The following is a 15,668-nucleotide window of genomic DNA, read 5'->3' as shown; positions in this document are numbered from 1 at the left end:
CATCCCAAAATAACCCTTTCAAGACTCTTCCTTATTTCACCCATCCTTGCATCATCTCATACCATTTTACTAATCCTATCCCCAAAACAAACCTTTCTAAACCCTCCCTCTGACTTCTTCCACCTCCCATTTACTCACCCCAAGCCTCGTCCTACTGCTATGAGGTCCAAAACAAAACCGCCAAAAAATTCTAAATACCTCCCTTCTATCCCTCCACTATCCTTTTCAACTCAAATAACTAACATATCCATCACTCAAATTAATTTCATATTTCACTCTACTAATTCACCACTAATCCTTTATGGGTTCAGGAGTAGTGTACTGCTCACAGAAAAAGCGCTTCAACGCCTCATCACAGGTAGGAAGTGCTATATAAATGCAAACCTTTTTACCTCTTCTACCCCTTCAATATCCTTCTCAATCCAAATAACTGACTAACATATCCACCAATCAAATTATTTTCATATTTCACTATACTAATTCACCACTAACAGTTTCTGTTCCACAGTAGCGTGCTACTCGCTGAAAAAACACTTCAACCCCCCTTAAGGGGTAGGAAGCGCTATATAAATGCAAACCTTTTTTCCCTCTTCTATCCCTCCACTATCCTTCTCAATCCAAATAACAGACTATCATATCCACCACTCAAATTCTTACATATTTCCACTATACTAATTCACCACTAATCCTTTATGGGTTCCGGAGTAGCGTGCTACTCGACGAAAAAGCGCTTCAACACCCCATCAAGGGTAGCAAGCACTACATAAATGCAAAACTTTTTCCCTCTTCTATCCCTCCACTATCCTTCTTAATCCAAATAACGGACTAACATATCCACCGCTCAAATTACTTTCATATTTCCACTATACTAATTCACCACTAACCCTTTCTGGGTTCCGAAGTAGCGAGCAACTCGCCGAAAAAGCGCTTCAATACCCCATCAGGGGTAGCAAGTACTATATAAATGCAAACTTTTTTCCCTTCTCTATCCCTCCACTATCCTTCTCAATCCAAATAATCTAACATATCCACCACTCACATTACTTTCATATTTTCACTATACTAATTCACCATTAATCCTTTAAGGGTTTCGGAGTAGCGTGCTACTCGCTGAAAAAGCGCTTCGACGCCTCGCCAGGGGTAGTAAGCACTATAAAAATGCAATACCTGACAGATTGGCTTTACCATTGCTTGTATGTTATTTGTAAATCTCCAGGCCTATTACGGTTGTACGTGCAGCTGCAGTGCCACCTACTGGTTTTTTATCGCAAGGGGCTCGAACAGCAGCTCAGTCCATCATTTCACTTCAGAAACGAGCGAGGATGCCGATATGACGCTTACGTAGCTGGGGAAAAATACCATCTCTACATCACCTCGCGACAAAGTAGTCCTGTTAGCTAGTCGTACAAATTGCCCTAAGCATGGCCTTTGTTATGTCTTTTGGCATTTATTTGTGCATACTAGCCCTTCCTAATGTTGGAAGGGACATCCAATTGGGAGCGCGCATATGTCTGTACGGCTTGGATGGATACTTTTCACAATGTGAACACAAATAAGTAGTTAATGACACATTCTTATGGACTCCCGCTATTAGGGCTCATTTTCTATGTATTTCCCAGAATTCCTAGTGCTGTCAGCTCATTTCTTAAAAAAATTAAAATAGTTATCATTCTTTTCGAAACGTACAAATTCAGGAACTGGAAATGACGTTGGTATCAGAAAAGGTGAGATGCGAGAAGTGTCGTTTGGCGGCAGAAGGAGGGAGAAGAAAGGAGGAAGGAAGATTAGAATATAGGAGGAAGGAGAGAGTAAAACAGATAAAGAAAGTGAAAGAAATAGAGTCGGTGACGTCAGAGGCCAGGCAGTCTTGATTAATGTTTCTTCAAAAACACCAGGGAAACCCTTGAATCCCGCAGGAACCCGGGACAGCCAGGACCTCAAGGAACAGCTGTCCCCATTAGAGTAATAGCGTTTAATCGATAATCATACATTTCTGAATTCAAAAGAATGTTGTTCTTAATAAACAATGGAGAACAAACAACATATATATTTAAAAAACTGCGAGGTGAGCAAAACGTGAAGTTACGAATAGGTCTTGAGACAAGGGTGACACATAATTACGATATACACATTGTATTAATTACAATGTTTAAATAATAAATACAGCCTTTTTTTCAAACAAATCTAATTTAAAAGAAAATAAAAAAAAATAAAAAAAGCCACTGGCACTCCTTTTTGTTTCAAAACAACTAACCAGACCTAGGTTGTTTCAGATGGTACTTTCTTTTCTACGCACAGAAGGTGAACCCATTAAGAAAATGTGTGTGCTGTAGCGATGTTGCTGTGCTAAATTGTGTGAGCCTGAGCAAATTTCCCAATAGTCTCTACAAATCTCACAGGAAGACCGTCTCATTTGCGGAGACAGGTGAATTTAAACCAGGACACCCCCCCACATCTAAAGACTTGCACTCTACAGCAGTTTTACCCTCTGCCCTTTTGTAACCCTAGTCTTGGAAAATATTGCAAAACCTTTGGAGATTGACAATCCAAAGAATGTGCATGAGTTCGTCCCAATGCTTTATTTGAGCCAGTGGTTTCCAGTACTCCGTCCCAGCACTTAATTATCAACACCAGTGCTTGTGCCATTCTGACACAAGGTGGCGCTGCCTGGCTAATTTAGAGATGAGCTCAACAGCAGTTAATTGTTGATTTAATATACATTCAAAATGACTATAACCTGCCTCCCAAGCCATTCTTATAGCTGTAGGGCCCTGGAATAGTCTGAATTGTCACACTTGTAGGAGTATGATAATAATTAGTAGTTGGGTTGTTACTATCATTGGCACATTGGCAGGGGCAATGTGTGGTGCAAGCTGCGGTGGCCTCCTGACGAGAGCCCTGACACTTTTCTTTTTTTTTTTACAAATTAAGTACTGGCTCATCCTAATTCACCTGCATCATTAGGAAAGCAGAGTGATCCGTTTTCTTCCTTGTTTACATTACTGTTAAGACATTGAGAGGATGCACTGTCTTGTGTATGTGCATTACACCCACAAATAACAGCTATGCTCACAAGTGAGTACAAGTGTCTCTCTGGTGAGCTGGCAGCCATCCAATCAATGTTCCTGTATTCCCTCTCTACTGTGGCTTTTGTTTGTTGTGAACAAAGGCTCCATTTTAGGTCAGACCCCACACCCTCCAGTGAGGGAAGACATTGATGTTCAGTAGGAAGAGAGTGGGCGGGCACTGCTTGTCCTGCTCAGTCTCAGAGAGGTGGCTCTGTGGTCAGATGCCTGCTCTGACAATTAATATGGCCAATGGTGCCCGGACGAGGTAGGTGTCACTCCCATGAGCACGCTGAGCAAGTGTGACGTCTCCAGTACTGCTCCCTACTCCACGGGGACACGGTGGGGCTGTGATCTGGGAGTTCCGTCCAGGGTGGAGGTGCAGAGGGTAGCTGATCGGCTTCTCTAGTGGTATAACTCAGCCTAGTCAGGGCAACTACGTTTATGGATCCTTTGCATCTGCATAGAGGAAGGACTAGCTCTGTGCGTCCCTGCATCCAACGTAGAATTAGCTTTCCAATCAATATGTGCTACTGGAGCTAAGCATCCCTCGGTCTATAGTTGTATATTTTAAGTTATGTCATGTTATGTTATTGGCACTTATATCGCTCGCAGCTACTCCTAGGAGTGTCCGGCGCGTGCCTAGCAGGTAGACTGAACAGCACAAGAGAACTTATCTAAAAAGCACCTGACCATGAATGTGTTTGAATCTAAATTTAGTTTTCAATTTCATGTGTCTTGTAATTAAGCCTGGGCAACATTTTATTTACGTCAGAGTAATCGGAGTAATTTCAGTAATCATGCATTACTCTTGTGAGGCGAAATTAACGAAAGCATACAATTTTGCCAGCCTGAGTAATTAAGAGGAAAATAGGGGAAAAAAATCAAAAGAACTTTACAAATTATTACATCAAGGTTGGGCCTTCATGTTCCATTTCTTGTATCGGCTGACCCCATAGTTCTTCAAGACAATGTCTGTGAGAAGTTGGCCTGGTATATAATGCTCACTAGTTCTAGTGATCACTTTGTACCATGCCAAGCAACCCTTATGATGATGGTTGTAATTCAACCTTGTAGACCAGTTATCCTAGTGGTAACGTGGACAAAGCAGTCTTAGGCTAAACTCTGAAAGGCATGTGAAGCCAGCTGTTATACCATACACAACCCCCTTGAATACCAAATGAAAGGGACACCACACAGATATATATTGAAAATATATATTGATTTATTAACTATTAAAATCCCCTGGACTCTTTATGAGCACAGAAGCACAAGCGTTAAATCACAAGACAGTTTAAAATACACAAAAGTTGCACAATATGGATGAGCCCTAGGGGCCACCTAAACCATATACTAAGAAAGTGGTATAAGAGATACCAAGGGGAAAGTGAAGAGGCCTAGGGCCTTGGGAATCGCTGGAGCTATTCGAGACTGGAGTTAACTAAGTCGGGAGAGGCCCACGGGACTCGGGTGCAGTGTTCAAAGTGCACGCACTTTCCAATACAAAGTCTATGGTGCGTAAAAAGTACAAAGTTAGAAAGTTAGGAACCTTCCGAGTGACCTACGGAGCTGAAACTTAAAACACAGGCCCTTGGGATGTGTACCAGTGCAGGAGCACCGGCGGAGCTGAGTTACCTCACCCACAGGAAGCGGGTGCACAGGGTCGAAGTTGTGTCGGGTTTCGTCACGCTGGTCGATGGTGCTTGGAGCTGAAGATGCTGCAGGCGGCTCGATGAGAAGAGTTCCGGTGGATCCAAGGGTGGATCTGAAGATGTGAAGACCTGAAAGCAGAGGGGACAGTGTTCAAAGTCACTAGCCAGTGACTACCGTGGAACCAGATTGGAACCAGGCGATGTCGGGTGCAAACAGGCGTTGTCGGGTAGCTTCTTTCTGCAGCCACGTGGATACCCGGGGTCGAGGACGTCCAGGAGTCGGTCACGAGCTGTCCCACGTAGGCTTCTCGCTGTTGGCGGTGTCGGCGACCTGATCGGAGCAAACAGGCCTTGGCAAATGCAGGCCACGCAGAAGTTGAAAGATGCTGTTCACTCGGACCAGCAAGGTCAGAGCGGGTGCTCCTTTTCACAGGAGCTTGGGTAGGTCTGGAGCAACCAGACCTGCTGTTTAAATCTTCGGGTTCGTCGCCAAGATGGCCGCTGACCACGTGGCTAGTGGCCGGGATGGCGCGTCGAGTGGCACAATGCAAAAGGGCCCCACGCAGATCGTGGAGATGCTGGAGGGCTGATCTTCGGTGCAAGGGCTGCTCGGTGGTGGGGGTTCTCAATCCCCAAAGCACAACGTCGAGGATGCCTCAGAAGCTGCGCAGTCAGCTTTTCGGGTGTCTTTCAAGAGGTCCGGTCCCACGTCACTCGGTGCCTCCACGGGTCCCTTCTTTGCAGGGACTGTGGATCGGGCTCTGAGAGGTCTGGGAGTCTGGTTCTTGTCGGGCTCTGGGCTCGGTCTCCGGCGGGAGGCGGCGGCAAAGCAGACGTCGAGTTGCTGGTTGGTACCTGTGTTCACAGGGTGGTCACTCCTTGGCCACAAGGGAGATTCTTCTTCAGTCTTCTGTGCAGCAGAATGTCGAAGTCCAGTCTTCTTCTTAGTTTTAAGTTGATTTCGGGATGATCTGCTGTGCAATGGCACTGCTCCCCCTCTTATTCCCAATCTAGGGGGTGGATCACCTACTAGGTCCCTCCTCTGGGAGGAACCAGGAAGGGGGGCGGTTACACCCCCTTTCCTTTGTCCAGCTCCGCGCCAGGACTGGGGCTGGAAGGCCCCAGAACCGGTTTGGGCTGGCCTATGCACGGGGACACCTTGTGTGCCCCGGGCATGTCTGATTCTATTCAGCCCTGTCCTACCCAATACACAAAATCCTGTCTGGGGTGGTGCTCGCACCTCCCAAGGCAGGAAACCCTTTGTCCAGGCCACCATCTGCCGAGTTTCGGTCAGCAGCAGGAGGCCAGACTTGTGTCTGTGGTGGCAGCGTCCATTTTGTGAAGCTGAGGCTCTGTTTAACTTTAACCGGGGTTAAGGCTACACACATGTCGTGTCCCTCTAGAAGGGTGGAATGCTATCCCCGTCGCCAGAATTGGCGAGGGGATAGTATTCCAATTTGTATGACACCTTACTCGACATGTTTTGATAAAGCCAAACCAAAGATAGCATTTAACCGCGAGGATTATAATGCACTTAAGAGTATATGGTATGGCAATATCCCGGAACAGCTTAGGGAGTGGTTCCCGACAGCTGCAGACAGGCTCAGCTCATGCCAGAGCACCATCTCACATATTTCCAAGCACTCTGCCTCCAGGATTGATGAGGCCTTCCATAGGAGTGGCTGATAGGAACATATGTGTCCAGTTTAGGGTTAGGCACAGACATACTGTACCTAAGTAAGAGGTGGTTACACCGACTTACCCCAGCTGAGTGATCAGCCAGTTGTGTCAAATATGGAGGCCAGGCCAGGGGTGGCATAATACATGCTGCAGCCCCTGGTAGGCCTTGGATACACCTATGCCCTGGGCACCTAGGGTGCACTTATACAGGGGCTCATAAGGTGAACCAGTTCCAATTCGTAATGCACCTAGAGTGCATTGGCAGTAATTTAGAGAGAGAACAGCAGGCTGTGGGTCTGATTAGCAGGCCCACAGCCACATTAAGTCAGAAACCAGTGAAGCAAAAAGCAAAAATTTGGGGTGACCATAGGATAGCAGACCCTACTCTCCTACATAACCCCCCCCAAACGCAGGGACATTAGACTAACCTTGACCAGTTGTGTCTTCATGTTCTAAGTGGAAGTACCTGGAGAGACCATCTGCGTTGCCATGGTCAGTCCCTGGGCGGTGCTCCACTGTAAAGTCCATCCCCTGTAGGGAAATGGACCACCTGAGTAGTTTGGGGTTTTCACCCTTCATCTGATTAAGCCATAGGAGGGGCTTATGGTCGGTCTGAATCTTGAAGTGAGTACCAAATAAGTATGGCCTCAACTTCTTCAGGGCCCACACCACAGCAAAGGCCTCCCTCTCTATAGCTGACCAACGTTTCTCTCTGGGGGTCAGCCTTCTGCTAATGAAAGCAATGGGCTGGTCCTGGCCATCTACATTAAGCTGTGAAAGCACTGCTCCCACTCCCAACTCAGAAGCATCTGTTTGGACAATGAACTCTCTTGAGTAGTCAGGACTCTTCAGGATAGGTGCAGAGCACATGGCCTTCTTCAGGTCATCAAATGCCTTTTGACAGATTTCTGTCCACTGAACCTTTTTGGGCATCTTCTTGGATGTCAGATCATTAAGAGGGGTCACAATGGACCCATAGTTCTTAACAAACTTCCTGTAGTACCCAGTCAGGCCCAAGAAAGCTCTGACCTGAGTCTGGGTAGTTGGAGGGGACCAGTCCTTGATGGTCTGGATCTTACTCTCCAGTGGTTGAACTTGGCCTCCACCTACAAGGTGGCCCAGGTATACAACCTTGCTCTGCCCTATCTGGCACTTTGTTGCCTTGATAGTGAGGCCTGCCTTCTGCAGAGCCTCAAGCACTTCCTTCAGGTGGATCAGGTGATCCTCCCAGGTGGAGCTAAAGACAGCAATATCGTCCAGATAAGCTGCACAAAAGTCATCCAACCCAGTGAGGACTTGGTTCACCAACCTTTGGAAGGTGGCAGGTGCATTTTTCAAACCAAAGGGCATCACCACAAACTGATAATGCCCACTAGGGATAGAAAATGCTGTTTTGGCTTTAGACTCCTCAGCTAACCTGATTTGCCAGTAGCCAGCTGTCAAGTCAAATGTGCTCAAATATTTGGCAGAAGCCAACTTGTCAATGAGCTCATCTGCCCTTGGAATAGGGTGTGCATCTGTCCTGGTGACAGCATTGAGTCCTCTGTAATCCACACAGAACCTCATCTCTCTCTTGCCATCTTTGGTGTGAGGTTTGGGGACCAGAACCACTGGGCTAGCCCAGGGGCTCTCTGAAGGCTCAATGACACCTAATTCCAGCATCTTTTGCACCTCAGTCTTTATACAGTCCCTGACGTGGTCAGGTTGCCTGTAAATTTTGCTTTTTACAGGAAGACTGTCACCAGTGTCCACCACATGTGTACACCAGTTAGTCTGACTGGGTGTCAATGAGAACATATGCCTGTATGCCTGTAGAACTTGTCTGCAGTCATGTTGCTGATGTTCAGTGAGGCTGCCACCTAAGGCCACACCATCAACTGAGCCATCCTCAGGGTTCTGAGTGAGCAGGTCTGGGAGAGGGTCACTCTCTTCCTCCTGTCCCTCATCTGTAGCCATGAGCAAGCCCATGTCTGCCCTGCTGACATATGCCTTCAATCTGTTCACATGGAGCACCCTGTGGGGGCTCCTGGGAGTTCCTAGGTCCACCAAGTAGGTAACCTCTCCCTTCTTTTCCAGAATTGTATGGGGTCCAGACCACTTGTCTTGGAGTGCTGCTGGGGCCACTGGCTCCAACACCCATACCTTCTGTCCAGGCTGAAATTCAACAAGGACAGCCTTTTGGTCATGCCAAGCTTTTTGTAATTCTTGGCTAGCCTCAAGGTTTTTAGATGCCTTTTCCATGGACTCTGCCATCCTGGAGCGGAGACCAAGTACATAGTCCACTATGTCCTGTTTAGGCTTTTTGAGAGGTAACTCCCATCCTTCCTTCACAAGACACAGGGGTCCTCTTACAGGGTGCCCAAACAACAATTCAAAGGGGCTGAAGCCAACCCCCTTTTGAGGGACCTCTCTGTAAGCGAACAAAAGGCAGGGCAGAAGGATGTCCCATCTCCGCCTGAGCTTTTCAGGTAATCCTTTAATCATGCCCTTTAGGGTCTTGTTAAATCTTTCAACAAGCCCATTGCATTGTGGGTGATAAGGAGTGGTGAACTTGTAGTTGACACCACATTCCTTCCACATAGCTGTCAAATATCCAGACATGAAGTTGGTACCTCTATCTGATATTACCTCCTTAGGAAACCCCACTCTGGAGAAAACTCCAAGTAAGGCCCTGGCCACAACAGGAGCTGTTGTGGTCCTAAGGGGAATTGCCTCTGGGTACCTGGTGGCATGATCCACTACCACCAGTATGAATCTGTGCCCAGATGCTGTAGGGGGATCCATTGGACCAACAATATCAATCCCCACTCTCTCAAAGGGAACCCCCACCACAGGTAATGGTATCAGGGGGGCCTTTGTTGTTCCACCTGCTTTACCACTGGCTTGGCAGGTTTCACAGGAGCGACAAAACTCCTTGGTGTCTTCAGACATGTGAGGCCAGTGAAAGTGAGGGACAAGCCTGTCCCAAGTCTTGTTCTGGCCTAGGTGTCCTGCTAAAGGAATATCATGGGCCAAGGTGAGTAGGAAGCCCCTAAATTGCAGAGGTATAACCAACCTCCTGGTAGCACCAGGCTTGGGGTCTCTAGCCTCTGAATAAAGGAGTCCATCGTCCCAATATACTTTATGGGCACCTTGAGCATTCCCAGCAGCCTCAGCAGCAGCCTGCTGTCTGAGGGGTTCAAGAGAAGGACAGGTTAACTGAGCCTGCCCCAAGTCTGCCCTAGAAGGTCCCCCTGTCCCCAGAAACTCAACCTGATCAGGTTCAAGTTCTTCAGGGACAGTTCCTTCAGGGGTCTCAAGATCAGTTTCCTGTGAAGCCTGATCCTCACTTGTAGGCAGTTGGGAAGGCGCAGCCTTAACCCTCCTGTTCTTCTTCTTGGGAGGTACTTGGTCCATTGTTCCAGGATCCAAGACCTGAGGTTCAGAGAGGCACTTTTTGGCCTGTGACCTGGTCACAGCAAGGACATGTGATGATATCCCTAACATCTCTGCATGAGTCCTGTACTCAACTTCTGACCATAGAGAGTTCTCCAGGTCATTGCCCAACAAACATTCTACTGGGAGATCAGCACTAACCACAACTTTCTTTAGGCCAGTTACCCCTCCCCAGGAAAAGTTAACAAGTGCCACACTATGTGTAGTAGTGACATTGCTGGCATTGGTCACCAGGTAATCATCGCCTGGCATGTATTGTCCAGGGTCCACAAAGTTAGGTGTCACCATAGTGACACTGGCACATGTGTCCCTGTAAGCTTGAGCCACTTTGTTGTTAATCAAAGGCGTCTGTCTGTATTTGCCCAGATTACTGGGACTTATGTCAGGGACCAAATCCAGGTCCCCTTCACAAACCAGAACAGCCTGTGTAAGAGTTCTGACTAGGTCAGAATCTCCTCCAGTTCCCAAAGTGATCCCCACTAAACCCTTGGCTTGAGGACCAGCACTGCTAACTGTACTAGTGGGTGCAGGTGCCTTAGGGGCTGCAGTGCTGGGGGCTCCACCCTTTTTACACTCACTTGTCCAGTGAGAGGTGTTCTTACAAGTTTTACACCAGGGTTTCTTCTGACCTTCTTTCTTCTTCTTCTTGGAAGTTTGGGACCCACCCTCTGTCTCAGTTTGGGGCCCTGTTGAAGACTTCTGGTCTTTAGCTTTCTGCTCCCCACCCTTCTGGTCTGTTTTCTTCTGGTCACCACCCTGGTTCTGGTTCTGGTTCTTTTGCTTAACTCTGGTTCTTACCCATTTATCTGCCCTCTTTCCCAATTCTTGGGGAGAGGTCAAATCTGAGTCAACCAAATGTTGATGCAACTGCTGGTTCTGACAATTATTTAAAATTTGTTCTCTCATCAGCAAATTATACAATCCTTCATAGTCTGTAACCTTGCTTCCCAGCAACCATCCCTCCAGAGCCTTAGTGGCACACTCAACAAATTCAGACCAGTCCTGAGTCTGTGTCTTCTGGGTATCTCTGAACATTAACCTGTACTGTTCAGTGGTTAAGCCTAACCCATCAATCAGAGCACTCTTCAGGACCAGGTAGTTTCTAGAATCCCCATCACTAACTGTGAGGAGTCTGTCTCGGCCTCTACCTTCAAAGGAGAGCCACAAGATTGCTGCCCACTGCTCCTGAGGGATCTGCTGTACTCTGCAGGCTCTCTCCATTGCAGTAATCCATTTATGGATATCATCCCCAGCTTTGTAGGGGGGCACAATCTTACTCAGGTTTCTATTATCAAAAGACCTGTCTTTATCCTTGTGGATATTGCTGCCACCAGTGGGTTCTATTATCCCACTCTCTCTAGGCTGCCTTGCTCTAGCAAGTTTCTCTTGGGCCAGGGCAATCTCTAACTCTTGTCTCTGGACTCTCAATTCAGCCTCTCTAATTTGAGATTCTCTCAATTTGGTCTCATGTTCCCTTCTCTGAGGGCTAGTCATCCTCCTTCTGGAGTGACCATGAGAACCTCTAGAAGCATAGGAGTTGTCAGAGTCACCTGAGTGAATCCTTCTCCTCCTAGGCTCCTGGTTAAGTCCACCTGGGGGTCTGAATGGGTTGTTACCTGATTCATTCCCAAGTTGACTTAAGTTAGCCTGGTTCAGTCTACTGACCAGCACCTGACTATTTCTGTCATCATCTGACTCACTGCTTTCCACCTCCTCCTCCTCTTCTTCTTCCTCTTCCTCTACATCTACTTGAGGACCTCCAGTGGTGGAGGCATCCTCATCTACCAGGATGATAGGGGCAGGGGTGTCTACAGTATCATCCTCTGAAGGATGGCCTCCTTCAGCATTCCCTGTGGGGTTTGCTTTAGAGGTCTTTAGAGCCTCAGACTGATCCAAGAGCTCTCTTAGGTGGTCTGTAGTAGGGGAAGGCCCTGTCTTCAGACCCCTTAAGACACAAAGCTGTCTTAATTCCTTAAAGGGAAAAATAGCAAACTGGGATGGTGCCCTTGGAGGGTCACTCTCAACAGGAGTAAGTCCACTGGACCCCTCTGTTCCAGACATTGCTCTAGTGTGGGTGGATGTGTTGCAATCTACCTACACTGGTGTTTACCTACTAAACCTATCTAGTAGTTGTAGCTAGGGTGTGCTACTCCCTTTGCTCTATAACAACTAAGTTCAGTAGAACTTAAGTATACTAGTCTTGTTTTATATGTACCTAGCAGGTACCTGTGTGATCTTTCAGATGATAATCTCAAAGATTGTAATGGTAAAACAACAGCAAGCTCAGATCCCACCGCTGCCACCAATGTGAGAAGTTGGCCTGGTATATAATGCTCACTAGTTCTAGTGATCACTTTGTACCATGCCAAGCAACCCTTATGATGATGGTTGTAATTCAACCTTGTAGACCAGTTATCCTAGTGGTAACGTGGACAAAGCAGTCTTAGGCTAAACTCTGAAAGGCATGTGAAGCCAGCTGTTATACCATACACAACCCCCTTGAATACCAAATGAAAGGGACACCACACAGATATATATTGAAAATATATATTGATTTATTAACTATTAAAATCCCCTGGACTCTTTATGAGCACAGAAGCACAAGCGTTAAATCACAAGACAGTTTAAAATACACAAAAGTTGCACAATATGGATGAGCCCTAGGGGCCACCTAAACCATATACTAAGAAAGTGGTATAAGAGATACCAAGGGGAAAGTGAAGAGGCCTAGGGCCTTGGGAATCGCTGGAGCTATTCGAGACTGGAGTTAACTAAGTCGGGAGAGGCCCACGGGACTCGGGTGCAGTGTTCAAAGTGCACGCACTTTCCAATACAAAGTCTATGGTGCGTAAAAAGTACAAAGTTAGAAAGTTAGGAACCTTCCGAGTGACCTACGGAGCTGAAACTTAAAACACAGGCCCTTGGGATGTGTACCAGTGCAGGAGCACCGGCGGAGCTGAGTTACCTCACCCACAGGAAGCGGGTGCACAGGGTCGAAGTTGTGTCGGGTTTCGTCACGCTGGTCGATGGTGCTTGGAGCTGAAGATGCTGCAGGCGGCTCGATGAGAAGAGTTCCGGTGGATCCAAGGGTGGATCTGAAGATGTGAAGACCTGAAAGCAGAGGGGACAGTGTTCAAAGTCACTAGCCAGTGACTACCGTGGAACCAGATTGGAACCAGGCGATGTCGGGTGCAAACAGGCGTTGTCGGGTAGCTTCTTTCTGCAGCCACGTGGATACCCGGGGTTGAGGACGTCCAGGAGTCGGTCACGAGCTTTCCCACGTAGGCTTCTCGCTGTTGGCGGTGTCGGCGACCTGATCGGAGCAAACAGGCCTTGGCAAATGCAGGCCACGCAGAAGTTGAAAGATGCTGTTCACTCGGACCAGCAAGGTCAGAGCAGGTGCTCCTTTTCACAGGAGCTTGGGTAGGTCTGGAGCAACCAGACCTGCTGTTTAAATCTTCGGGTTCGTCGCCAAGATGGCCGCTGACCACGTGGCTAGTGGCCGGGATGGCGCGTCGAGTGGCACAATGCAAAAGGGCCCCACGCAGATCGTGGAGATGCTGGAGGGCTGATCTTCGGTGCAAGGGCTGCTCGGTGGTGGGGGTTCTCAATCCCCAAAGCACAACGTCGAGGATGCCTCAGAAGCTGCGCAGTCAGCTTTTCGGGTGTCTTTCAAGAGGTCCGGTCCCACGTCACTCGGTGCCTCCACGGGTCCCTTCTTTGCAGGGACTGTGGATCGGGCTCTGAGAGGTCTGGGAGTCTGGTTCTTGTCGGGCTCTGGGCTCGGTCTCCGGCGGGAGGCGGCGGCAAAGCAGACGTCGAGTTGCTGGTTGGTACCTGTGTTCACAGGGTGGTCACTCCTTGGCCACAAGGGAGATTCTTCTTCAGTCTTCTGTGCAGCAGAATGTCGAAGTCCAGTCTTCTTCTTAGTTTTAAGTTGATTTCGGGATGATCTGCTGTGCAATGGCACTGCTCCCCCTCTTATTCCCAATCTAGGGGGTGGATCACCTACTAGGTCCCTCCTCTGGGAGGAACCAGGAAGGGGGGCGGTTACACCCCCTTTCCTTTGTCCAGCTCCGCGCCAGGACTGGGGCTGGAAGGCCCCAGAACCGGTTTGGGCTGGCCTATGCACGGGGACACCTTGTGTGCCCCGGGCATGTCTGATTCTATTCAGCCCTGTCCTACCCAATACACAAAATCCTGTCTGGGGTGGTGCTCGCACCTCCCAAGGCAGGAAACCCTTTGTCCAGGCCACCATCTGCCGAGTTTCGGTCAGCAGCAGGAGGCCAGACTTGTGTCTGTGGTGGCAGCGTCCATTTTGTGAAGCTGAGGCTCTGTTTAACTTTAACCGGGGTTAAGGCTACACACATGTCGTGTCCCTCTAGAAGGGTGGAATGCTATCCCCGTCGCCAGAATTGGCGAGGGGATAGTATTCCAATTTGTATGACACCTTACTCGACATGTTTTGATAAAGCCAAACCAAAGATAGCATTTAACCGCGAGGATTATAATGCACTTAAGAGTATATGGTATGGCAATATCCCGGAACAGCTTAGGGAGTGGTTCCCGACAGCTGCAGACAGGCTCAGCTCATGCCAGAGCACCATCTCACATATTTCCAAGCACTCTGCCTCCAGGATTGATGAGGCCTTCCATAGGAGTGGCTGATAGGAACATATGTGTCCAGTTTAGGGTTAGGCACAGACATACTGTACCTAAGTAAGAGGTGGTTACACCGACTTACCCCAGCTGAGTGATCAGCCAGTTGTGTCAAATATGGAGGCCAGGCCAGGGGTGGCATAATACATGCTGCAGCCCCTGGTAGGCCTTGGATACACCTATGCCCTGGGCACCTAGGGTGCACTTATACAGGGGCTCATAAGGTGAACCAGTTCCAATTCGTAATGCACCTAGAGTGCATTGGCAGTAATTTAGAGAGAGAACAGCAGGCTGTGGGTCTGATTAGCAGGCCCACAGCCACATTAAGTCAGAAACCAGTGAAGCAAAAAGCGAAAATTTGGGGTGACCATAGGATAGCAGACCCTACTCTCCTACAATGTCATAATATATTGGCAATAGATTGGAACAAGAAATGATGTCCTCACCGGTTGTGTGATACCATCTCTCCCTTCCTCTTACCTGAGCTTCTTCCTACCAGCCTGTGCCCCTCAAACCCTTTGAAGTGTCACTACTACCTCCCCTTCATCTTCCAGAAGGTTCTCCAACTTTGTTGTGTTTATCAGTCAGTTGTGCACAACATATTTTGACCATACAAAAATCATGCATCATGCCTCTAAACAGTAACACGAGCCACCTGATCTCAAAATATGTTGCCAAAAAATTCATTTTGCATGCCCATAATAGTCTGAAAAAACAGGATTTTAATGTAAATCACTATAACCGCATATCTTTCAGAGAGAAGTTCACAAATCACAGCATCCTGGTTAACCAGGAATATCATTCTCGGACAACATTTAGGGGAAAATGGGAAAACTGCTATACCTACCTATTGGGATTCCAAAGGTGTCAACAACGGCTTCCACGAGACCCAGAATAAAGAGTGCGCTGGCACACGCGTTGCCCAGGAAGAACATCATGCCAATGCTGCCGCCGAACTCTGGACCCAGTGCCCGGCTGATCATGTCTGATTGGAGAGTCAAGGATGGAGGATTCATGTTTCGAAACATCTGCGGCATGGCCAATTCAGCCGCGTACTTCTGGACTCAAGATGCAGACAAGGCAACAGGAGCATTGATGGATCAAATTTACAATATAAATGATCTTAAAAAACAACAGTAAGTAGTTGGGTTAAAAATCTGTATTATACATAAGACGT

The 15,668-nt window shown here is 47.9% G+C and overlaps 1 protein-coding gene across 1 annotated transcript in view; it reads right to left on the bottom strand.

Moving 5' to 3' along the window:
* LOC147684154 (solute carrier family 12 member 9-like) overlaps positions 1–15,668 on the bottom strand; it is a 582,177-nt gene that overhangs the window by 423,414 nt on the left and 143,095 nt on the right. Inside the window, exon 3 of the mRNA XM_086944548.1 lies at positions 15,339–15,476. Coding sequence (XP_086800674.1) covers positions 15,339–15,476 — 138 coding nt within the window. The remainder of the gene's footprint in view (positions 1–15,338; positions 15,477–15,668) is intronic.

Source organism: Lissotriton vulgaris, chromosome 11 (assembly GCF_964263255.1).
Source record: "Lissotriton vulgaris chromosome 11, aLisVul1.2, whole genome shotgun sequence".
NCBI classification, from domain to species: Eukaryota; Metazoa; Chordata; class Amphibia; order Caudata; family Salamandridae; genus Lissotriton; species Lissotriton vulgaris.
The sequence above is the reverse complement of the archived record's forward strand: the minus strand, read 5'-3'. Positions and strand labels throughout refer to the sequence as shown.